The following is a 26,879-nucleotide window of genomic DNA, read 5'->3' on the forward strand; positions in this document are numbered from 1 at the left end:
TGAAACATCTTTGACATTAGTATCACAAACATGTTTGTATTCAGTATTTGGCAGGAGGTTTTAAGAAAACTATTTAGTGGTATATGAAGAATAATCTGGTTTTAATCAGTCCACTCCATAAACTATTTGATTTCATTATAAGAATCTGTGTTTTAGGCAAAACCCATCACTTCATCTATAAAATTTACAATGTAGAAACAGAATTTCTACAAAAAAAGATTGTGCTTAAATTGTACAGAGGATGAGAGTTTGAGGGGGAAAAAAAAAAAAAAAAAAACTGAGGATAAACGGATTTATTTCACTTTCAAAACAGGGCAGAAGAGATGCCACATTACAGTACATTTACAGGCCGATCCCAAAGCGTTAGTATGAACAACTTTACTCAAAGTACATTCAGTTTGACCAAAACACAGAAAACTCAACTTACAGGAAAATGTTTGCTTTCAGATTAAAACGGCCTAACCCTGGCATTTTTCTAACGAGCAGCGGGGCCGAGCGAACTCCTCCATCGCGTTTTTCAGACAGAATGTCTGAATTCACAAGCTTAGGAATAACCGGGAAAGAAAACGTAGGAAAAAGTAGAACAGACAAGGTAATGCAGTACAGAGAAAGAATAGAAAGTATTAAAAATAAGTAAAATTGAAATCTGTTAATTTGCCTTGACGTTACAGAGCGTAACATTCTTCCACATGATCAAGAAGAAAAAGCTGCAGTACAAATAATTTTTTTTAAATGACCTGTTCAAATTGTGCCAGTGGAGTCCTTCATGTAACAAATCCCAGAAATACTGACACCGATTGCGACACTTTTATTCTAGAGCTTGGAATATGGCTCCTTCTGTGGACAACACGAGTAACTCCTCACCAGGTTCATTTGTTCAGTCAAAAACACGGCAAGACCAGATTTGAGTCGAATAAAACGAACGCACCCGAGAGGCACTTCCTCTATCAGCAACCTTCTACGTCTTCCTGCGACACTAAGGCATCTGGGCTCGAGTCAAAGCTTTGCAAACCGTCGGCAGAAGCCATGACAACTATTTACATTTGTAGCGAAGCGTGGTCGCGAAGAAAGCGCAACTGGAACGGTGTTATTCACACTTGGTAAATGTGCAGGCGTCGTGATAATCTCTGGTTCCTCCTTCAAACACCGGCATGTCGGGTGGTTTCATTAGAGAAACGTACAGCTTCTATCATCGGGCTCGCACGCTAACAGGAAGCCCTCTGGAGATTACACAGCCGAGATGTGGGGAAAATAATAATAACTCAAAACATGACCTTATCCACACAAAAATAGTTACTTATTTCCATCTAAAAACTAAGATTTTCTTTGTTTTGTTTGTTTTATAAACTTCTTTCCAGTTTCCAAACATTTAGGTACATCAGGGGAAGCAGCTGCAGAGTGTTTCCCCTTCACTCTGATGGGTGGAGAGTCTCCTCAGTGTCATTATTAAAAAATGGTAATCATGTCCAGTCAATTTATAAACATTCTTTTTTTTTTCCAGACTAGTGGTGCTCTTCTCTTGAGCCTTATGATCTAACTGTCTATCATGCACCCGCCCTACGTTTTAGCTACAAACCAGGACAAAAAAAAAAAAAGAAAAAACGTCTTTTCTTGGAGGGATGCTGTTTGGAAATAGAGTCCCTCCAGTCCTTCTGGCGTAGATCTGACCTCATTTTTTGATCCTAAAAAAGATAGAGAACGGTGATGGCATCATTCTGCAATATTATTTTAAATGTAAAATAACCCCGTCTCAGCAGAAAACTCATTTTACCTGCATGTCTCAGAATAAGATGGGCTTGCCGCTGGTTTTTTCTTGCACATAGGAAGTGAAGCGCTTGAGGAACTTGGGGTACTCCCTCTTAGCTACGGCCCTGAGTACGGAGGCTGGAGCCCAGCCCCCCGGATTCACTGCACACACACAAACATACACGGAAACATTTTAATTATTTATAGAATAATATCCAATTACTCCCATCATTTTGACAACAAGTCAAAATGATGTCAAAGATTTTAAAAGGGGAGGAAAATGGTTCCCATCAAGAGGTTGTGCTTAAAGTTGCTGCATTCACTGATTTTTCTCCAATTAACACTTTTGTTTAATGGACAGTTTGCGTTTATTATTACTATTTATATTAGATTGCATAGTTGGACTAATTTCTCCAAGATTTGTCTGGAAGCAATTAGTTTTCATTTAGCTTGTGGCATTTTATTTTGGTTTCCTGTCCTGGCTGCCCAGGTAACCAGCAGGGCGTCAAACGTATTTGGTTGGTGTCACTGATGCAACTGGATGGAGTCAGAACAACAGTGAGAATGAAAAACAGTCGACAAAAAAAAACTATTTCTGGAAAGTCTATAATCGGGTGATTAGATTTAAAAAATTTACCTTTTATTTTTCAAAATATAAGCTTTGATTTTTTGAAATAAAATTAGCAGACTAGAAATTTATGTTTACAACTAGTACACACAAAAATATTATAGTTGGAAAAGATATAGAATAAGGTATGAACAGTCATGGCCAACTAATACAGTGTTCTAAATTAAAGTTGAAAATGTAAATATTGGAAATAATTGCATTAAATAAATAAAGGCATCAGAATTGGACCCAACAAACTAAAATCTAAATGCTAAATTTGGAAACAAAAAAAATTGAATAAACTGTATCACCACAGAATTTTTTTAGTACATATTTATTTATTTGTCATCTGCTGTGAAACTATTTAAGCTCTTACTGTGCATCACTAACAGGGTAGCAGCTGATTGGTTACCCAATAAAACCAATGATCTATATCTGAGCAACGTTAGTTGAGTTGACTGAATATATTCTGCATCTATGACAGTTTTTTTTCATGTAGGTTATGTAACATATCATGTTCTCACATTAAATTTTAGTTGGCACATTAGCGTAACCGGTTACTGATTTTTTATGATTATTTTTATTCACTGGATTGTGGCACCGATTGTCTTCCATATAAATGAAAATGCAGTAGAATTACCATTGGCAACATAGGTGATTTTACACAGGATGTTGTCCCTGCTGATCTCTTTGTCTCCCTCTGGTGGACTGACCAGGGTCTGACAGATCATAGCGATGTTGATTTTGGCACGCACACATCTGCTGCTCGACTGAACCAGGGAAGAAAACCAGAAGGTTACAGGAAGAACTCGGTTGTTATGGTCTGTGGGACTTGGAGCGGATCTGGGTTCTGACCTGAGCCTCGTCGTGATCCACAGAGAAGTTGCACACCAGCCAGGTGTCGGGGTCATTCTCATTGTTGGCCAAAATCTTCCTCATAGCAGAAAGGTACAGCACGTCCCTCTGGGATGCAGGCCACACCCGCTGCAACACAGGTTGGCTCATCAGGCTGCAGATCTACAACACCAGGATGTTTAGTTTGGGACCTAAAGCATTCCAGCCTCTGGCTCTTACCTTGTGTGTTTGGTAGATTATTGCTGCGTTGTCTGAAAGTCTCTCCACCACATTGAAGTTTTCAATAGTAGCTGCAGAAAGAAGAACGTAATGTTTTTCATTTCATTTCCTGAAATGAAATGAAAAACAGCTCCTGAGCTGGTTGTCTGAACACAGGGTTCATTTAGGGTGTTTTCACACCAGATAGTCCGGTGAGTCGTGACTCAAACTCTGATACAGAGCAAAAAAGAAAACTCTGCTCCGCCCAAAAACCTGGGTCTCAGCTCGGTTGATGTGAACTCTCATCTAATTCAAATGCGTATGTGAATGCAAAACTGACCAGAGACGGCTTCAAAAGCTGCAGTCAGCCTTACTCAGAATGGGCAGGGCATTCTGGGTAAAAAACAACCAAAACAAACGCAAAAGTCTAGCAGGAGAAATGGCTCACTGTCTTTTCCTAAAGATGACGGAGTAATCATACAACCACTACTATTAGCTCCTCCATTTTTGTTTGTTTTTTGTGAAAAAGGAATTTGCTTCCAGTGTCTTCTTCAGAGGATTTTATGGCGTTTCCTTTAGTTGTTCGTGGAGCAGCGCCACCACAGGCGAGGAGGATAAACAGGTTTTTCAAAGGGCTTGGTTTGTTTGACACCAAACCCTGTAACATGCTGCAGTCTACTGGACTTCCACACCTCAAAGACTTACTTTCCCAGTCGTTGCGGTACATGGTGTCCCAAAAGTAGTGGCAGACTTCATGACCTGTGACTCCCTTCACAGAGTGGGTGGCCTTCAAAGGGTCCAACACAATCCCGTTTTCCTCCACTTCTCTCCTGTAAACCTGCGTTGCAAACATGTCGGGAAACCTTCTTTATTCCTTATACCAAACTTAAAATGAACCTCCCATTTATTTGTGCTTTTTGGAATACCGTCACAGTTCCTGTGAATATGGCCTCACCTTCATCTCTCCCTCTTCTACGACCAGTTGCCAGTTGGCGTCTCCACCGACATCCTGCAGCGAGTAGGTCATGTGATTCTGCACCATCTCTTCCACCTACAACACAAGGCAAGCGACAGGAAGAGGGAATGAATAATTTAGATGCAATCAGAGAGCAGGGAGATTCTAAGGGATGGCGTCACCAAGTGGTAAACAATAGAAACAACAACTGATACTCATTGAAACATTAAAACCACCACCTTCTTGGATGGAGAGCATCTGAGGAAAGCAATATCTAAGTCTCACTGCAGGTTCTCAGTTGTCTTGACTTGCCTTTATTGAGGAGTATCAGACAAAAGCGGACTATTTAAAGACCTTGCCTCATGAAAACATGATGTCCAGTTTAGACAGGGGAAACAGGAAAATGGCTGAAAGACTTGCTCAGTGGTTCCACTATGACTCTATTGACCATTTAACTGCACAAATTGGAGTTCAGAATCTGCTTAATGGAAACAAGATCATTTCAAAAAACCTCACATTTTTTGATGAAAAAGTTTTTGTGCTCGGATGTGATGGCTTTTCAGCCATATCAAAATTTTGCAAATTTCAATGGAAACATTTTTTTCCTCATCATGAGCCATGTGATCAACAACCGGATAAAAAAAGTCAAAGAAGAAGACAGGAAGTGGCAGGAGGATGATGGCGCGGCATATTTTTTAACAATGTATCGTGTAAACAGACGTATTCACATCGCAATATTGTGTTTTTTCGATGTTGGCGCATCATTGATAAAGTTTTGTGCACATTTGTAATGGAAAGCTGGTGATGCTGGACAAATTGTGTGAAACGGGATTAGAGGAGGAGAAATGGAGGGGAGGTGTGGAAAATGATTAAAGTATCTTGTGAGGAGAACAGTACTCCAACCTTATTGGAGAACCGGTGCGAGCCGGAGGTGGAGTAGATGTCTTCAGGGGGAGGTGGGCTGGATCGCTCTATCCTTGTCTTCTCTGCCTGAGACTACACCCAAACAAACATTGGAAGTTGTTTAGTTGTAATCATGATAAAAACATGAAAAAAGTGACAAATTGTTTTTTTTCTGATGGTTTTGTTTTACCTGTTCTTCAATTTTGTCCTGCCTGTCGAGAGCAGCTTCCACCGCATCGAAAAATTCATCCTCATTAATTAAACTGTTTGGTCCTTCCTATAAAGGAGACAACTAAGTATGAACTCATACATAGACAGTTATTTCTATTGCATAATGGAGAAATGTTACAATTATTTTACCTCATAATCTGGACCTCCAAAGTGAGACTTCTTCTTCAGTTCATTAAGGGCTGATTTATAGCTTTCCTCTATTCTTCTTCTCTTTTCCATTTCCTACAAAAACAGACGTTACATTACAGTCACGGTAAAAAGATTGGAAAGCAAACAAATCAAACGTGACCTTTTAGACTTCACAGTAGTCCAAATGTTACAGACCTTGTCCAGTCTCTTCTGCCAGCTGTCCTCTCTCTTTACCATCAGGTCGATACAGTGGGACAGAGTGGCTAAGATTCCAGCCGTGGTGGCCTTGAACGTGATGGCCTCGCCCTTAAAGTCTATTCCATTGATTCCCTTTGGATTCAAGGACTGAAACACTGAGCAAAGAGCAGAGAAACAAAAGCAAATGCTATGAATGACAATGACTTAGTTTATAGGATCAACGTGTAAAGTTTTCTGTTGCTTGCGGTGTTTCATTCCTAGTATGCATTTCAGACAGGAAGATTATTGGTGGCGCACCGCCTCCAACATACATTACTGGCAAATGCAAAAGGTTAAAAGTCTGCAAAATAAGATTTTTTTTTCTTTTTGGAAGATAGTAGAAGTTCACTTTGGCAATGCCTTCTTTTGGATTAGCTGTTAGCTTCTGGCTAAACCACCAAATTATCTGGATTTATACTAGATGAAGATTTCAAGAACTACAGGTGAGAAGTTAACTTTTTAGAAGATCCACACTCATCTATTTAATTTGAAAAATAATGAGGTCGTCTAAAGGAGACACAATGCTAACAGGTACTCAGAACTAATTGTTTTAAAGCTTCAAAAATTTCCACCACCATCAGAGTTGCTTACTAATTTTTCAGCTAAAGCAAATCTAATGTGTTTGAGACGACGACACAGAGGCCGCCCAATAAATTCTCAAAGAATTCACTTAGACATTTTGGTTAGCTTAAAATGATGTATAGTATCAGTAGTGACATATAGTAAACAGCTGTTCAAAGCACAAAGTAAAAGGTTGAAAATATTTACATGTATTTTGTTTGAATGTGAGGCTTGAGTAGATTTACTTGGTGAGAATTTTGCATATGTTCTGAGTGGCTCAGCTCGACTCCTTTGATTCTCCAAACTGAGGTCAATCTGACCACAGACTACAACAGGTTAGCCACAGGCAGCTCCACCCAGACCCATTTCATTAAGTTGAACTATCCCTTTACACAGTAAAAATTAAAGCTGAAACAATTAATCAGATTAATCGTCATAAATCGATTATTGAAATTATTCGGCAACTACTTCAGTCGTCGAGTAATCGCTAACTGGAGTATAGTCTAAAAAAACAGCATTTGTTGAGAGAATAATATATTCGGAGCAGCTATTAAGTCAAAACTGTACAAAACACACACACACACACACATATATATAAAAAATTTAAGATAAAAAAAAAAACCTGTCTGCTCTATCCAAAATTCGAGGGAACTAATTTTAGCTTCACCCAGTTCAAATATTGTAAAAGAAAATCTGTTAAGTACCTTTTGCTGTCCAATTATTAATTAATTTATCCAACAAATAATCAATAGATCAGCCAAACACTATTGATGTTAAGCAGAAAGGTCTGTGCTTTTCATATGTTGATGTTATAAGTATTTTGTTTATGAATCCTTTGCTACAAATGATTGCGTGTTCACTAAAGAAATGCTGTGTTGTTATACTTTAGGCAATACAATATTTATTTTCTTATGTAAAAAAGGAATTGAATTATTTATTTGCATACTTTAATGCATTTCTAAAATTGTATAAAAATGGCTCAAGTGAAAAATGTGCAGAATGTGCCAGTTTTTTTCTGAATAATCGTCAAAATAATCGATTAATTGATAACTAAGCTAATTGTTAGTTGCAGCCGTATTAAAATTACAATAATTTTATAGCCTTTTGCTGTAATTTTTTTAATACTGTGTTCAAAACAAATTGATAAAATAGTCACTGAAGGACTTTTTTAAAAAAGAACTGTGAATTACTCACATTTTTCTTTGCTACCGTTGTTGTTGTGCAGAAACTCTCCGTCGGTGCGGGTGTTTGGGAAGTCGTCTTCATCGTCCTCCACAACTGAAACAACACAGAAGGATTCAGACTGGACGGCACAAACCACAAACAGGTGATTTGCTACACAAAAGTCTTTTCTTGTCAGAGTGTCCGTTAAGGTCAGGGTTTCTGGACAGGGTCACGCCTAGTGGTCTGAATCATAACCGACTGCACAGCACAGCAGACCAACGGGGCCGACGGCCCTCTGCTGCTCTGGACAACATGACAATGGTCTGGTTTCATCCTCAGAATGGAGGGAGAGCCGGAGAGGAAGACAGGGAGAGAGGTCAGGAGAACAAAAGCCGGGTTTCATTCATTGTGGTCGTCCAAGTGAAGACTGCCATCAACGAATGCTAAGCCGGCCAAGACGGAGAAGCAGTGAGGGGGCTGATCGAATCACTGCTGTCTGAGTCACAAAACACATTCCTTCCAAGATTTATTGCATATTTCTTCCTCCACAATATTTCAGTCCCTCCAAAATGTTGCGATGATTCTCTTTGTGATTGTTGTGGCCTAAATTATTGATTTTAAGGCATCTTTGTCAAAAAGTTGCAAATGTTACAAAAAAGTTGAAACTGCTGCGCATAACCTTCCCTTTCATTATCTTCTTTTTTCCATCAAGTTTTTATCCCTTAGAATAAAACGGACAAGACTGAATCATCGTCCAACGTCTCCTCCCTGACTCTTTGCTCTTTATATTGTGACAGAGATTTTGCCTAAATATGTCAAAAGCAACAACGAGAACAACTTCTGTAGAGAAATTTAACAGGATTGTGTTTATTCCTGGCATTAACTGACAAGCAAGGGATGTAAAATAGGTAACAACATTAATATATGCAAATATAGGCATGATTGGTCAGATTTGTGGAAAAGCTGCACTGATTGGTGAAAATTGCATGTCTGCACAGAATTTACAAATGATGAGTGAATTTGAATTAATAGTTGCAATCATGACATCAAATCTTCCTGGAGGAGCTGATTTTACAACATCTCACTGTTAAGTGTCAAGAACTCTTAACCTTAAGTTAGTTTGAAGCAACTTGTACCAGTCTGTGCTTTCCACACACATTGAAACACAAACAGTAGATGGCTAATTACAGACTAGCTAACACATACATAGATTGCTGTGTAAACTGTTTATTATTGCTTTTTTATTGTCGTATCTAAAGTTCAAAAGCTCTAATTTGTTGATTCTTTGAGGCCAAAAGTAAAACTCGTTAATTTTTCTGAAAGAAAAAAAAAGCATAAAAACAAAGTAGTAATTTACTAGGAGCAAATAAAAAAATGACTTGTACAGCATAATTTCCTGACTTCATATTTCAAAAGAGAAATGAATATGCTTTGGATTCATGTTTATTGGATGAATTAATTTCATAGTCCACCTTCCTGACCGTTTTTAGAGCTCTACAAGGAACTCTGACCATATAAAGTCCATGTTCCCGTCACATCATTTTTGTTTCTTAGTGGTTCTTACTTTTGTCTCTCTGCAGCTCGTCCTTGGACACATCGGCACAGCTATCAAAGTACTTCTGCAGCGTGTCCACCTGCCTGCACAAGATGTCTCTGAACGTCTCCATCTCGGCCAGCTTCTCTTGTAGACTGTGACCCTTCTGGGGAAAAATATTAAATCAACATTATGACCCATATAGAGCCTTTTCAGTCTGGATGACTAACTTTTTTTGGTGAAATTCAGGGAATGCAACAATCATGATTTTTTTTTTTCTTTTGCACCAATTCCAAATTCTGAAGAAATATGATAGCACTTGTTTTCTAAATTAGTGTAGAGGCGATTAAATATCATTGTAAAAATAGGGTTTACCATTTAAAATAATTACAGACTTGACATATTAAACCTGTTTTAGCATGCTGTGTTACAATGCAAAAACAGTTTGTATATTTTAGTGAATTTAGATGCTTTACTCTGGGATGATCAACTTTGTATTTTGTTCTTGTTCTTAGCTAAAAATCTGCCTCCTGCTCTTTTGTCACCTGAACAAACAGCAAATATGTCTTAGAAAATACAGCTTACCAATAAACAGCTTCTTACATCTTTGCTCTCCGACTTTTCTTTTTTTCTCCTTTTTTGAAAATACTAGAAATAGCCAACTTTGAGTAGGTGCACTGAAGAGCGCACCTACTGGGAAAAAACATCTGATTTTTCACTTCAGAAGCGTAAATACCAATTTAAAACCTGTCACCTTGAAGGAGGATGTGGAGGTGGCAGAATAGCCACTAGTGGCTGACGTGAGCGAAAGCATGGAGCCGTGTCTTCGCAAACTGGACTCTGAGCCATACCCAGAATCTGCCTGAGAAACATATGAAATAAAAAAATATATATTATTCAGGTATCAAATTTAAGTTGTGTTATTGCATTGCCAACTTTCTTTTGCTTAAAATATTTTATTATTTCTGCTAGCTTTCTAGCATAATTTACAGTTCCAGTATTAAATACTAGTCATCTGACTACATTTCAATGTTTTTTTACATGAGGATCTGACAGTATGAGGCGATATGAGCAGAAACAGTGATCACAGCAGAAACACCTTTCCTGTTATACAACAGCCTGGCTTTAACATCAACGGCCCCCTGACAGAACAAGTAGAAAGCTACACTCAGAAACACAGATGAGTCTCTTTACAAGACACGGTTTCTGCCACTAGGGGGCAGGGCATGCAAACGCACATGACTGGGGATTTAGAGGAGACAGAGGTAACTATCGGTCAATGACCAAAAGTAGCTCTGCCCGTGTTCACATGGATGTCAGAGAGTGGTGCTTGTCCTTTATCCAGCATACTGTTTCCCTAGAGGCTGATTTAATGTTTGCATAAAGAACCCCTGATCTATTAAAACAGGAAAAAATAGAAAGCAAATAATGATGCATGATTAAAAGGAGCATTTATCACATGCTGGGTCAGCTGTAGAAGAGCTCCAACTCTGTAATAACATGCTAAGATGCACCACAGCAAATTATGAGCAATGATAATGACCCCACTTTAAACAATGATAAATGTTCCTGTTTGAGGCATAAGAAAGCACTGTAACAAACATGTTTCTCACAAACCAGGAAATACAGAGAGATTTAAGTTTTTGCATTATTATTATTTTTCAGTCTCTGGGAAGCGAGTGCTGTTTCCTGTTTAAACGTCGCAGGTCATTCTGGTGTTTGTTGTGTTCGCGTTACTGTTTTGGGTCTCCCAGGCGACCCTGGCTGGTCTGAGTAACCGTGGGTAGGAAGGAAAGTGCAGGGCCTCTCGAAGGTTTTGAGCGGTGAGTCATGATGGGAGGAATGACTGTGCAGAGCAATGTTGCTTGGATAAGTGGGGGCGAGGGTGCAGAAAGGGGTTTCCCCAAACCAGGCGCTGTGTGTGGGCAGCATGTGGCCGTGATGTGGACCTTCACTGTCTGTCAGACAGACCAGGTCTGTAGTAGGAATTTTAGTTTGACTTATGATGGTCTTCTGTAAAGGTTTTATTAAAAGTATTCGCACCCCTGACATTTTTTCATATTTTGTCACAGCAAAGCTACAAATTACAATGTATTTTATTGGGGATTTTTTTAAAGGGCAGTATTATGTATTTTCTAGGCACATACTGCCATTTTATAGCATAGCTATGTTGTTTTCAGTTCATAAAAAGTTTATTTTGTAATCTGATGCCTTGAAATTGGGCCTCCGTCTCTAAGAAACTCCTGCTCTTTCTGAAACTCTGCCTTCAGGAAGTGATCACAACATGGCTCCACTATTAAACTCTTTAACAACATTTTTATCAGCATTGCACTGAGAAGTAGCTCCTATATGATAAGCTCAACAGATGCGCAATTCTACCAGGTGTTTGCTAATTGCTGCTGGCTAGTCTGAAGGAACAGAGAGAGAGATGCTCTGAGAGTCGGAAGCTCAGAAGATTGGAAAATGCAGTGCTGAGGAGCAGCTTCATTGTCAAAGGCCCACCCAGGTGTTTTTCACAGATGAATGGTTGCCACAGGATTTCTCAGAAATACATCAAAAATGTAAGGCAGGTTGTTTGTAATGAGGGAATAACATTATAAAATAACGGAAAGCTCAAAAAAGTCATACTGCCCCTTTAAGAATTTTTTTATGCGACTCTTATAATGTACTGTTCGCATTGTGGGGAACATTTGTGCTATATTTGTTTGTATTCCTTCTTTATTTTTGTAACCTGGTATATTTTTATTGATAAAAAAACATACTTGTTTATTATTCTGTTTTTGGTGGAAGAAACTTGTTAACTTGTCTGTGTTGCACAGTAATATTTTGTATTTATATTGATTGTACCCTGAAGGACTACAGAAGAAAACTAGCCTGTATGCCAACACTGGAATATGTTTAAATGTGCACATACTCTTTGGAACAAACAAACAACTTCTTCGGAAAGAAAAATCTGAAAAGGGCGCTGTCGCTAAGTGTCCAAGTGTCAGACCAAAACTGGATAAGTGATATTTCCGTGTTTCTGAAAGGGTTGGGTCATTGGGTTTCTCTTGTTGCTCGTCAACAATAGGAACTAGAAGCTGCTCCTTTTGTCAGCTACCCTAAATAAAAATGAAGAAGGCTCATTTCACGTGCCCTTCCTCACCAGGCTGTTCACCCTTTACATTAACGATGAATCTGCAGAACAATAACGAAATAATCAAAACGCATGCTGCTCAGCTGGTCGTTTTCCAGTCTTTGCCACCTCAAAAAACTGGGATTAAACTGCTCGATTATTAATACATGCTTACGCAGTTGATTTGTTATTAATATTTGATCGATCACACATTCTTGCCATCAACAGTGAGCAGAGCTAAAGACACATAGTGACAGAACTCCTCAAACGCACCAGTGGTGAAGGGATGATTATTGTTCCCTGGATTCCTCCCTTCTGCCTCCTCCCTTCTCTGATACTCTAACAGAAACACACACACACACACACACACACAATGAACACACACGTTCACAAATCCAACCAATGTATGATGTGGTACTGACTTGGCTCTGGTTTTTTGTTGAGGTCGGCTGTGAGTGTGAAGGAGCTTACCCTGTGTAGCTCGATGAACTCGATCCACTTGTTTCGGCGCTCGGGGTCTTGCGCTCGCAGGTACCACACGCTGTCGTTCACGCTGATGTCCAGCCGGCACTCGTCAAACTCGTGTGGCTAAACACAGAAAAACACACACACACAAAACAAAAAACAGGTTAGTTACCGAGTCTCGTTTTGTTAATTACATGGATGACTGATCGATTTACACGACTGTAATCCAGAACCAGACCCGGTGGAGTGGGTGGAGTTTGGGGGGCGTTGCCCTGGACTGGAAGCAATTTTATTTTATTTTTTTAACTTCAGAATGGCCAACGTTTTATTATTCCTATTTTGATTTCAAACGTTAAGAACTCCTACACTTTCTGTACCTGTGCCCTCTGACCCCAGAGGGCACAGGTACAGCACTTTTTTTAGCCGTTACAACCATTTAATCCATTGTTAGCGGGTCGTAGGAGGTTTTTCCCGAGCCGCCTTTAAACGCAACATGAGCGTTAAGATGCTGCCGCTGGTTTTACACCTGTGCTATGAAGCAGCGACGGAGACCTGCTGCTGTTGTACAGTTGATGCACAGTGTTAGCGAAATAATTACATCCATGCTAATATATCATGTTAAGCTTGTTAGCAAGAACAGGCTACTAATGTTATGTTGTTATCTCTGGTTGATTTTGAATTTAAAGAGATGTATTGGAAACATTAAATTCTTAGATTTCTGCAATGTTTATGCTAATCTGAACTCAACTACTCAGCATTTTCTACAAGTCACTATATATATAACTATTGTTGATTTTGTATTAACACGGTTAATTTATTTGAAAGGTTACATAAACATTCAGATACACAGTGTTTAAGTATTCATACCCAAATATTTTTTTTATTTTCTTCATTTATTTGTATTTTTTACAGTAATAAATGTACTTCATACGTACATTTTGCTGCTTCTTTACATCTCTTCTGCCAAACAATGACTTTTTGTTAATTGTGACGTATATGTAATGCATCAGTGAAGAATCTGTTTCTTAATCTGACTTTAGCTGGAAGCACGAAAAAACAACACTTCATTACTGGAACTTGAAATGTATCTTGTAAAGCTTATCTTTGATCCTTACAGCATTCCACTGAAAGAAGCAGCTATTTTGCCGTACAGAGCGCGTTTCTGAGCACCACTGTAAATCTGTGTTGTGTGTGTGCGTGCTCAGAGATAGAGGAGAGGGAGGGAGAGCAGCTATCCATTTAGCATTCAGGAAATAAACTGGGATGTTTGAAAGGACAGCTCTACCATTAGCACCAAGGTTAAACTGCAGCAACAGAGCAGAATGATTTATGGTCGAGACCCTGGCGTGTTTAAGCACAGTCATGGACACAGAGAGAGGAAATGAAAACTGAACACACACACATACACACACTTTATTAGCAACTGTTGGCAAAGAGGGGGAAAAAAAAGCAAAACTATTGTAAATGTAAACAAAAAAGAGGGACAGAGACTAAAATACTGCTATTTAATTTAATTAATGTCCCTTTGGGATCAGAAAAGTATTTTTGAATCGTTTTGGATTCATTTTACTGAGAAAGTCACTCTGACAAACATCAGCAAGTAATCATTGTGATCATCAGCTTTACATCTTAGCAAATCAATAGAATATTAAAAACATTAAAATGACCCTAGATGCCATTTCAGATATGCTGCGTGAGACAAGAAAGTCCATTTAATCTTTACCAAGGGCTGGGTGGTTGTGGTTTAGCTAGCATCCTTGCCGAGATACAGGAAGAGGAAGAACAAACGAAGGAAGCAGAGCTGACAGATCCACAATCACAGCACAAATCTCCTTTTGTGCTGACATGTTAAAATGATAGTACTAGCCGCTTGCAGACAGAGAAGACGTTGGCTGTGCACTGTGGTGGCACATTTGGTCGCTAGGCAACGTTGACAACATTTGTGCTGATTGATCATCTGTGGATGGCACGGTGATAACATCATGGACTGTAAAGCATAGCTGGTGGACAAAAAGAGCCTTTTGCACATACAGTCACATTGCAACAACACACTGTCATGGATTTTATTGATATTTATGAACTCTGATGCAAAAGGTATTTTGTGTGCGCGTGTATTTTTTAAAGACAATAGCTGAAAAGTGTGGCGTACATCTCTGCCTGTCAAGATAACTTTTGTTGGATGATAAACTGTTCCAGAAGTTATTGCGATAAACGATACAATTGTTTTCCTATCGTTTCAAGTAATGTGGTGATAATAGCTTAGTAATGGAAGGGAACCTCTCAAAGACTAATAAACTTTAACTTCTAGTGAACATTTAACATGAACTGGAAGACCTTTTAAATATTCAATAACAGAAACAATAAATAAAATGAATTATAAAGTCTCTAAACAAACTTGCCCTTCAAAAAAAGATCTAGTTGAGATCAAAGCTTCAGACTGAAGACTTTTGTCATCCAGTTTTTGGTAGAAAGAAAGAAAAGAGAAAAACGATAAATCATGCAAATTGAAATTATTGAGTTTGTTTTAATTTATCACGTGATTGATTGATTGCTTCTCTTGGTCCACTGGGGTTCAATTTTGCTTCAGAAAACAATCTGATTGGACGCTGAAAAAGACCATTATTGTGTGCTAAAATATGTTAGCCTGTTAGCGAAGCTATTCAAGCCTAAATTTGCATCTCAATGCTAATCATGTAGCAGCAGCACAGACACCTCCAACGCCAACTCCAGCGAGACCAATGTTTATTTTATTTTTTTTTCGCCTGGTATTTCTAAGGTACCTTTTACATAAGATCCCTATCAAAAGTGAAAAAATTGAAAGGGGTATGCATACTTTTGCAAGGTACTGTAAATGCACAGCAAGTAAAATCTAACACTAATAAAATAAAGGAACATAAAAACAAAATCAACTATAAAAGGTTACAAGAAGTTCCAAAAAACACTTTTGTTAATCTGTGTAATAGCTGCTGTACAAGTTTAAGGGTTAAAGTGTGATGAGTTACCCAGAAGAAAGCTCGGCCTTTAAGGTGCAAGGAAACAATCTGATTAATTTGGTTTAATGTAGAAATGCACATTTCAGATATGTATCAGTGGCTGAATTGAGACATGCTCCTGAGTAAAAAGGAAACAAATGAAATGAGGAACACAAGCGAAGCAGGAAGTGATCCACTATGATGCCCGTCTGACTCACTATGCAATGCCCTCAAACCAAAAGAGGAAAGAGGACTTTGTGACAATGAGGGAAGGTTTAAGAGATTTAAAACTCTTGTTAACCGGCAGACACATATCAAACGAGAAGGAAACCTCATTCGTCCTCCCACTAAACATCCCCCTTTAGCTCACATCTAATTAGTATTAAAATAATTTAATGCTAGGCTCCGACTTTCTCCACCTGTATAGGAGGAAGTCAGGTTTGAATATTAGATGGAAGGTTTTTAAGGAAACCTTCAGTCTTGGTCATGCTCGGTTTATTTAGCGCAGGAAGTAGCATGATCCAAAAACATTAAATGATGAAGGTAAAACATCTTGACCCAGTCTCTGTTCTCTTCAGAGAAACTTCCTGCTCGGCTTCAAAAGAATCCCCTCCTGTCCTCTCCCATCAAAAGGAGAGGACAAGACGCGGTCTTAAAGCAGCGTACGTGTCTGCAGTCACAAACAAACCAAATGACAGAAACCAAAGTGGCTGAAATGGCTAAGGAACACAGACACACTTTGAGTTAAATAAATGATCTAAACTTTATAATTTAACATTTATTCAAACATCCCAAACATTTTCTCATATTAAAACCACAAACTTTAGTGTATTTTATTGGATTTTGATGTGACAGACCAATACAAATAAATTTAAGAAACATCTAAAAACTGTGCTGTTAGTTTGCATCCAAACTCTCTGGATCACTTAAATTAGATACAAATCCTCCTGGGTGTGTTTCCATCAGCACCTCAGTCATGTTAGATTGAGAGCATCTGTGAACAGCAATGTTTAATTCTTGCCACAGATTCTCAATTAATTTTACTTCTGTACTTTGATTGGGGTATTTTAAACACATGTGCATATCTAAACCATCTCACTGAACGCTCTGGTTGTAATTAATTTTAGGACCTTGTAGATTACAAAAATAGTAATAAAAAGAGGAGTAAATCTCTGCCAAACCTCAAAGTTTGAGACCAATCTCAGAAATTTTCTAGAAAAAAACTTGAAAGTTTTTGAGTTTGAAAATTCAAACATTTTTGACTTCTCAAACATTTTTGACTTCTCAAACTCAGAACTTTTTAAAGATATTTTTTGGCACAAATTTACTCCTATACATCCCTTATCTACAAACACGCTGCCCTCACCATGTGTCACAGTGAGGATTGTGGGTTCCTGGTGATGTGTGGTATTGTTTGCCATCTCCTAATCCTGCTTTAATCCATAACTCATTTTTTAACTTAAAAAAGTTACCATGCATCATTTTTCTTTCCCCTCATAATTTTACAACTTTCTGTTGGTTTATCACATAAAACCACCAATAAGAAGCATCAAAGTTTGTGGTTGTAACATAAAAAAGTGAAAGTGATCTGAATACTTTTGCATGCTATCCAAATGATTCAGGCTTCTCCTTATGACAGAGCACGAGGAGTATCATTTTGCAGAATTCAGAACACCAAAATGAGATCATTACAGCTCTACAGGAGGGAGCAACGAGTCACCAAGAGGTGAAAGAGAAAGATGGGGCAAAGGGAAGGTTACATCAGGATGGATGAACAGGCACAGCAGAGCTATCTCCACACACACATTCACACTGAGGTTTGTTGATCTTGACCCTCTTCATAACCCCCGGTGTGAGGGGAAGTCATGCGCTATGAGGAACAATCACATTTCCTGGCAGAAGACACATTGCATATTTCCTCAAAGCCTTACACCGAGTATATCTGACTTCTATTTCATCTCGTTTTCTGGTCTGCAGTGAAAGGCAGATTTATTCACATTCTGCGAGTCCGTTTCAGAAACATCCAAACAATCCAGGTCGAATCAGCCACAGATGGAGCCAGTCTGGGTTACTCACCAATTCCACTGAGGGGAGAAATTACAAGTAGGCCAGTGTGCTCCCGTTAGCTGACCGTGGAGCTAAAAATGGCAGCGGCAGTTGTCAGGGTTTCTAGGTGCGGTTGCAAACTTTTTCTTTTTTGGCAACAGAAACATTTACAATCGCATAAAAAAAAAACTGAAACGCCTGCAAAAACTCTTCAAACTTTAATCTTAGAGTGATTTTTATAACAGCTATAGTTTTGTAAACATTCAGAGGGACATTATTATGTATTTTCCAGGCACATAGTGCAATTGTACAGGATAATAAAGTATGTTAGCCTCAGTTGTTATAAAAATGCTATATAAATATATCAAATATGACTGCATAACTTAGTGCCTTGAAATTGGGCCTCGGTCTTTAAAAACTCCTGCTCTTTCTGAAACGCTGGCTTCAGAAATTCATCACAACATGGCTCCTTTATTAACCCTTTAGTAACATTTTAACCAGCACTGTTTGCCAATTGCTGCTGGCTAATCTGAAGAAGCCGAGTAGGAGAGGAGCTTCGACTTGAAGGTGGAGCTTGTCCCCCCACTTCCCTCAAGCGTTTTGCACAGTTGAATGGTTGTCATGGGAGATTAAAGGACTTTTAAAACACACATGAAAGAATCAAGGCAACACTCCAGGTATGTTTTTGAAGAGGGAATAACATTATAACATAATATAAAACTTTAAAAAGTCACTTTTCCCTAATTCTGCCCCTTTAAAAAACATTAGTATTTTGATACAAACAGGTTTTGCTGACAATATAAAGTTTTTATTAGTTTTGACTGTATTTTTCAGTTTTTATGTATGAAATTGTACAAAAGTTTGTATTTTGTATTGTTTTTTGTTGTGGAACTACTGATGGAAATTAGCATTTTTCTAAATCCAGTATATTTAATGTTCACTGTAATACAAATCAATAAATGTTCAAACTTAAAACCATTGACCAACTTCCAGCCTACATAACTCACAAGTGAACCCTATCTTGTTTGGAAACTTGTTAACCTCATTTAAAAATCAATTTCTTCGAAACAAAACAGATTCAGACCTGAAAATTTTTTTTTTTTTAAGTTTATACTTCCCTTCTAGTCTACAACTAAATAAAATATGTATTGCAAGAACTATTATGCTCAAAAAAGCTACCATTACCAGGCGTAACATTTCGGTTCATCTGCTGCCGACGGGTGTAAAGTGGAGCGAGAGGTCAGGACCACAGAGCAACACATGGGGGTTAATATTTACACATGCTGGGGAAAAGATAAAGCTGAACAAATACAGCCAATAGCCAGGCCTGCTTTTCAGTGCCTGGAAACAGTCATTTATTAACTTCCCTTCGTCTCCATTTGGAGACAAAACAGACGCATATTGGGTTTTTGTCAGGAAAAAAAACAAACAGAAAGGCCCACCACTCTGTCGACTAGTTTTAGGTGAATCTTTGGATGCTTGGAAATGTAGGACAGAATAATGGGATAAGCTTGTGGGGCTTAACCTCGATCACTCCGTCATGCTAGCAGTCTGCTGCTACATTCCCAGCTTCATCCTGTGCCGTATTAGCACACCGAATGTGTTGGCAGTTTCCAAAGCAAGTGTTGCCACATGCCACGCTGTTGCTCAGAACAAGCCACCTGACGTGTTGCTGTCATCAAGCAGAACTGAGGACATAATCGAGACTTTGTAGTGGATGTTAAAAACGGTCGGAGGCCACCTGCAGTTTGAGAAGCTTCCTGTTTGAGATTCAAGAGTTGGTGGCATGAGAGAGAGACGGAGCGGCATGAAGAAAAGTCTGTTTTCTTTTTAAAAAATACTGAAGGCCCATGACAGAGTATTAGGGCCATACAAAATAAAAATTAAATGATGAGAATGAAGTTGTAATTTAGTAGAATAAAGTCATGATGTAATGACTGGTAATTTTATGACTTGGTGAAAAATGGCAGGTGTTTTAATAAAAAGTGACCCAAACCCTGCTCAATTTGTTAAATCAAGGTCAAAAGAATTAGAAAACTAGATTCCTCTCTTTTAATGCAGCAAACATTCAAAATCCTTTTTAAATTTTGAAGCTACAATCAAGAACATCCCTTTCCTACAACAAAATAATAAAAATCGAACTACATTTGCTTGATTTTAGTGGGGGGTTTTATTTTGGTTTTTTCTTGGCCTGCCAGTACTTTCGATTCAACAATTTTTTATTCCACGTTTCAAAATCCCTGCAGTGGATGATACTCACGGTAATCACAGCTTTGCTCAGGCAGAGGGAACCCCGGCAGCCGTACTCCGTCTCATCCTGGGACTTGTAGTAGCTCAGCGTGTTGTTTTTCAGCACAACCCAGCGATCCTGCCAGCCGTGGATGTAGTTTGTCCACTGAAAGGAAAGAAAAAAAAAAAAAAAGACAAAATTATAGACAAACAGCGACTATATTTAATTGAGAACCAAGTGAGCAAACAATTAAATTGAAACACTTTAGTTCACCGAGCCTGGCCTCAAATAACATAATGACAGCATATTTTTAAAACACTTTAAAATGTCTCATACCTTTATTTACATTTGCATGAAAATGCTATCTTCAGCACATTACAACGGTAGTCACACCTGTTTTTTTCGTTGTGTTTTTTGTTTCTTGCATTACAACCACAAAGGTCAGTGTGCTTTCTTTGAATTTTGTGACGGCTAAACGCCAAGTAGCGCATGACTTTGATGGGGGATTAAAACGATTAATAACATTCAACGTTTCTTTACCACTACATGCAAAAACCAAACAAGAAGCTAGATTATGCTGAGCACAGTAATACTGGAAGATAAGCTGTGAATCTGTAGTAAGACTTAAATTGATTCTCACAGCCGTTTTCCATCTAATTTGATTGTGGTTTACATATTTTTCAGGAAAGAACTGGTAAAAGTCTCAGTCTGTAGATGGGTCAAACTGGTTTTTCAAAAATTTCACATTTATTTACCAACTTTGTTGATGTACAAACTAAAATGTAACTAAAATACATGCAGGTTGAGGATTTTGGGTTTAACATGGCAGAATGTGAAGAAGTCTGATGATAGTGTAGTATGTGTGAATGAGTTGATTGCATTTCCCACGAAAATCACCTGGGTTTTCATGCAGCGCCCAGAGTCATTCATTTCCTTTGAGTCCAAGACAGGCATCTTCACTTCCTGTTTTCAAATCTCTTTTAAAAACTTTTTTTTTTCCATTTTGAGTTGCTAAGTTCTTTTTGCCTTTATCTGATGTGTGTGTGTTTTGAAATGTGAACGTTTTTTAATGTTTTATGCCTCGACTTTTATTCCATTATTTGTCCTGTTTTTGGTCAAACTTCCGTTTTTCAAATGTACTTTATCAACAAGTTGGATTTGGCTCAACCTTTTCTCATTACAACTTTTGAGATTTTTGAGACTTTATAGTGGAATTTAGATGATGGGCAGAGAAAAAAGGGGAATATAAGCAGGGAACAACTGCTTTAGCTTTTAACATACGGTGCATCTGCTCTACCTCTGGGCCATGTGGCGTCGATTAATCATTAATCCTTACTGTAGTTCTGACGTGCGTGGGGCTCAGACTGATCAAACAGGTGAGCTCCACTACATGTGGCTTTGCCTAATCTTACAATATGCTTGGTTAGCAGGTCAGCGTGCAATCTGTTTGGAAATAATCAGCGCATGGCGAGACTGATACCGCATCAGTTTCCTGGCAGCTTATCGCATCAAAACTGTGGTCAGCCTGCGCAAAACCGAGCTTAAGACAACAGAGCAGAGGCACATGGAAAAAAATAACAGTGAGCTTCAAATGTTTGACACAGAAAAAAAGAAGAACAGAGGAAAACAACCTGTTGGTGTTTTAAAGGTGATACTGTCACCTACACAGCCAATCCCTTACTGTAGCTCGCTATACACCTGTCGCAGTAAATCAATTAAACGCGTGATTAATTAAAACAAACTCAATGTCTATTTGCATGATGAATCGTTTTCCTCTTTTTTTTTTTTTCTTCAAAAACTAGCTGGCAAAAGTCTTCAGTCTGGGACCTTTGGCTCAACTAGCCTTTCTTTGTTTTTGAAGGACAGTTTTGCCTCAAAATTTACTTGATTTGTTGTTTCTGTTTTGTTTATTTTGGATATTTAAAATGTCTTCCAGTTCCAGAGTTAAAGGTTCATTAGAATCTAAAATTTGTTGATCTTTGAGTATGAAATTTTGCATTATTATGCCATTATCATTAAATTACTGGAAAATGGGTTCAAAACAACATTATCGTTTATCATAATAACTTCTGGGACAATTTATCGTCCGGGAAAATTTCTATTGTGACAGGCCAACGTAACTATAAAGCCAGTATCTACAGTATGCCATCTAATACCTAATAATGCAATTAGACCCTTTAAATTGCATTTACAATAGGGCTGAAATGATTAATCTGATTAAACGATTATTGAAATAATCATCAGCTATTTAATTAATCGATCAATTGTTGAAAGACTAAACAAAAAACGCAATTCACTGGAAAAAAAAACATCCTTTGTCTGTAAATACATCTTACCAAAAACTTCTCAAGTGTCATAGTTTTAGCTTCAGCTGTTTCAAAGCAACACTTTGTTATTGTGTTTTAGACAATGAAATATTCATTTTCATGTTAAAAAAAGGAATTGATTTATTTGCATATTTTTATGTATTTCTAACAGTGTATAAAAAGGCTTAAGGGGTTAAATGAAAAATCTGAAGAATATGACAATTTCTTTATCTGATTAATCAATTAATTGTTAAATTAATTGCTTACTAAAATATTCATGAGTAGCAGCCATAACCTTTGACTTACCTTTATTTTTCTATGCCTACTTTAGCTTCTACAATTGTTCGTACTAGAAAATATGAATACACCAGTGTTGTTTTGTTTTTTTCATGTTGAACAGATATTAGACTACACGCCTCCCACACTATCTGAAAAAGTACGGAAGTTTTTACAAACCTGGAAAAGTTTCACTCCCTATCCAAATATCTACACATTTTATTCATCCATTGTTTGTCTATTACAAATCCATCCACATATCCACTTCTCCTTCATCATACATCCATCCTTCATTACGTAGGGCCAAATCTACAAGGAAATGGGCCCCTGGGCTGTAGTTTTGGTGCCCCATCTACTACAGGAAAATATACTGCTCAAAAAAATAAAGGGAACATTTCACTTTAATTTTGTGTGTGGCTCCAAATCCAGGCCTCCATTGGTTAATACATTTGATTTCCATTGATGATTTTTGTGTGATTTTGTTGTCAGCACATTCAACTTTGTACAGAACAAAGTATTCAATGAGAATATTTCATTCATTCTGATCTAGGATGTGTTATTTGAGTGTTCCCTTTATTTTTTTGAGCAGTGTACTTAATAGGAAGTACTATACATGAATTGATGCATGGTAGATTTAATACCTCCCTTGAACAATAGTTCCATGTCATTCCCAAAGAAATTACAATAAATTCATGGTTTTCAGATTGCTTATGTTCATAAAAATCTCAAACTATTAATACAAATAATGAGTTTTATATAAAATGCAATGCAAGAAAAATAAAATGGGGCTAGTACTTTCTAAAGTCTGAGCCAGCATCCATCCACTACATATTTATCAGTCCCAGAGGTGGGTGATATGGACTTAGAATTGTATTGTGATATTTTGTAGCAACACTAAAATTATGATCAAAATGACTATTTATTACTTCTGTCTTAGGTTTGAAATGCTGTTCTTATAAAACGTTCATATTTAAAATGTGCTTCTTTGGCACGCCACTTTGCTTATAGGAGTGTGATTTAAATCACTAACCTGCACAAAGTATCTGTGTTTAACTTTTATTTACTGTTATTTTTATTGGTGACAATAGTGGAGAAAATAGCAAAAAAATAACATTTCCAATAATATTTTTATTTAACCTCACTGATTGAAATTTATCAAGACATCTACAAATCAAAATACAGAATAAATGCCCATCCTGGTTCCTCCCTCAGTTTATTATCCCACCATCCATCCATAAGTTTATTACACATTCATCCTTCCACTCATTATCCATCAATGCATTATCAATCAGTTTGATCATTCTTCATCTATCCATTTTATTCATCTGTTCATTTTTTAAATCCATTATTCAGCCATCCACCGTACAGCATCGACGCAATTATCATTCTGCTCATCTTACTCTGTGGTTTTCTTGCATGTCCCACATGCAATACGCTCCAATAATGGTGATCTTTCTCGGGAAATTTGATCTCGGAAAACTCTGAAATGAGATCTGCGCTGAATCCGTCCCTACTCACTAGGAAGCTAAGAGGCATAGCAGCAAGCTATGTATTGCATAGACAGCTCATGTAAGGGCTCTGCTTTGGGATCAGAGGGGGATTACCAGTCCCACTGTTATTGCTGCAACTCCGAGATAACCCTGCCCAGAAACAGACGGGCTATGATTTGTCATCGCTGTTCTTGATTACTTAGTTTCCGCACTGATGTGAGCACGCGGCTTCCTGGACTTGGGCAGTAATAGTATTCCCAGTTGGTAATGAAACTGAATGAATTGGATAATGTGCGGTTTGTAGGGAAACGCGACTTACCTTACTGAGTACTCCGCTGAACTCCACGACGCCAACAGGGTGCCCGTAGTCCTCTCTGGGCTCTATATCCTCCTCCGAGCCGGAGGAGTTCCAACTTTGGTTGTCTGACATTATTTCTGAATACAAGACTACAAATAGAAACAAAACCAACGAGGCATATGAAACTCAGAGGAAGCAACAGTTCAAGAATCCATGCTGGGCTGCTATCGACTGATTAATAGCTCCGCTGGCTCGGCGAGTTAAGCAAAAAATAAAATAAAAATAAAATAAAAAACCTCCGAGGGATAGAAAGAAGAGTAGCTCCCAGCGAACAGCGTCTGCTAGCTTCAGCGGTTTCCAGCCAGTGGTCAAAACAGCGCAGGTAATGAAAACATTAGCCGAGCCCAAGAAACGATAGCTGTCAACTCCGCTAAACAGACTCTCCTCCTCGGCGAAGAGTGGCAGAAATGAATAAAATTAAATTAAAACACGTTGTGGGCACGCTTCGCTGGTCTCGAACGATACGTCGCGGCCTCTCGGAGGAGCGCAGTGTCCCTGGCTGTGTTTTGTTTGTGCTCCGAAAACCATTGACAGCTCTACTCCCCTTATGCCAAAGCAGTCGGAGCTTCCCCCTTGACGGCTTGAAGGAGCGCGTGTTCCAACTTGTGTGTTACGCAAGGGCGCTGGCCTCCGAGTGACGTCACCAAATCCACTCCTAAATTGGAAGGAAGCTCCTCCCCCTTGTTTATGGTTCTCAAAATAAGTCGGAGATGCACGAGAATACGCCAAGATTTACTGGAAGGGACTCAGAGGACGACTGGCAATGATTACAAAACATTAAAGACAGAAAATACTGAGAGAAATGCGTCATGTTCCACGTTTTAGAGCCTCGCGTGGAACAAAAAGCTCCAGATACAAAGCATTGCTAAAGTATTTACTCCCTTTGAACTTTTCCACTTTTTTATCACATTACAAGAGCTAACCTTTATGTATTCTATGAGGATTTTATTTGATTGACATACATGAAGTGGTGTGTAATAAAATTTAAGAACAAACATTCAAAAACAGTCTCAGAAATAAAAAATATGAAAGCTTTGCATTGAGCTCAACATTCTTTTCAATTGTTTTACTGAGAACAGTTTCCTTATTATTTAAAGTACATTAACAGTGCTCCATCTGAACTTCTAACACACTAGTCCATTTTAAACCTGTTCTCAGTTTTAGAGTTTTTAAAAAATTGTGAGATACTAGCAAGACACTCGTTTCACTTATTTCAGAATTAAAAGGCAGCCATTAGCATAAATGACTTAAACCTTTTTAAGATGAAGGGGAAAAAAACAGTCGGTGCTCTGATCACATGTACTGAACCTTGTGGCACACAAGCAGAAGCTACAACTATCATGACTTTTCTGAGTTAAGCACTACTGAACTCTGGTTCATGAAAACACATGACTGGACTTTATGCAAGGAAGTTCAACCAACATTCCACAAGACCAATGAGAAAACTTGGCACGGATATCACATGAAAGAAATAAATGAAAGAACTTGTACTAGATAGATAGATAGATAGATAGATAGATAGATAGATAGATAGATAGATAGATAGATAGATAGATAGATAGATAGATAGATAGATAGATAGATAGATAGATAGATAGATAGATAGATAGATAGATAGAACAATTCATTGGGCTTCACGGCTAGTGGGTGGTGTCAGCAAATATGTATTGATCCCATTCAGGATTTGTAATGGACCATTTGATGGTGAAAACTCTTATGTAATTTCTTGAAATTTCTGGCAATATCCACACAAATAAGCAAAGCAGCTTATTGAGGACTGAAATACACACTGAGTGTGTAAACCGTATTTAACGCTATAAGTCAGTGATGTAAAACTTTCATCAACAACAAATGTTCATTTCTTTCTTGTCCTTATGCTAACCGCTGGTCATGTCATAAGCCTGAGGCGATTTACTCTGCAGCACGTAGACCAACTCATGCTTCTCCACACACATGCACACACACAAACAAACACACATGTAAACACAGTCGTGTTTTCATCACTTGTGGGGACTTCACATTGACTTCCATTAATTTCTACAGCCTAACACTAACCATCACATACCTAACCCTTACCTTAACCTTTACCCTAAACCTAACCATCACAGACCTAACCACTAACCCAACAGCAACAATTTCCCTCATGGGGACAAAGAAAATGTCCCCACAGGGAGCAATGGTCCCCATAGCCCCACATTGTAGACCGAAATAGGTTCCCATAAGGATATAAAAACCCGGTACACACACACACACACACACACACACACGCACACACACACACACACACACACACACACAGTGTTTGGTGAATTTCAACAAATTAAAGGAGAGAAAAGAGAGAGTGTTCAGGCGGATCATGAGGTTTGTGGGTTTGCCTGTTTTCAAGGAAGACATAAGATTTCAATTAGCAGCACAAGTCGACTCCCTGCACTGGCAATGAAAGGAAGTTAGAGTGGGAGAAAGCTGAGGTTTCTCCCACATCAGTGTTGTGAGTTTTAAAT

At 38.3% G+C, this 26,879-nt stretch overlaps 1 protein-coding gene across 4 annotated transcripts; it reads right to left on the minus strand.

Moving 5' to 3' along the window:
• Positions 1-278: 278 nt before the first annotated feature.
• On the minus strand, positions 279-24,987 carry LOC106928742 (ceramide transfer protein-like). Of its 4 annotated transcripts, none has more exons than XM_088010786.1 (18): positions 24,340-24,986; positions 19,979-20,113; positions 12,707-12,823; positions 12,509-12,574; positions 9,875-9,982; positions 9,151-9,283; positions 7,617-7,700; positions 5,820-5,977; positions 5,625-5,717; positions 5,455-5,541; positions 5,265-5,357; positions 4,362-4,457; positions 4,112-4,244; positions 3,428-3,498; positions 3,209-3,337; positions 2,994-3,123; positions 1,772-1,908; positions 279-1,682 (listed from the first exon to the last, which is right to left on the minus strand). In XM_088010786.1, the coding sequence occupies exons 1-17, from the start codon at positions 24,448-24,450 to the stop codon at positions 1,781-1,783; spliced, it is 1,872 nt and encodes a 623-aa protein (XP_087866912.1). In that variant the 5' UTR covers positions 24,451-24,986; the 3' UTR covers positions 279-1,682; positions 1,772-1,780. The 4 variants fall into 4 exon arrangements, with proteins under 4 accessions (XP_087866912.1, XP_087866911.1, XP_087866913.1 ...); XM_088010785.1 differs by having other exon boundaries at positions 9,151-9,286; XM_088010787.1 differs by lacking the exon at positions 12,509-12,574 and having other exon boundaries at positions 24,340-24,987.
• Positions 24,988-26,879: the final 1,892 nt, after the last annotated feature.

This window comes from Poecilia mexicana, unplaced genomic scaffold (genome assembly GCF_051168715.1).
Source record: "Poecilia mexicana isolate PSO_F unplaced genomic scaffold, ASM5116871v1 scaffold_12, whole genome shotgun sequence".
Taxonomy (NCBI): Eukaryota; Metazoa; Chordata; class Actinopteri; order Cyprinodontiformes; family Poeciliidae; genus Poecilia; species Poecilia mexicana.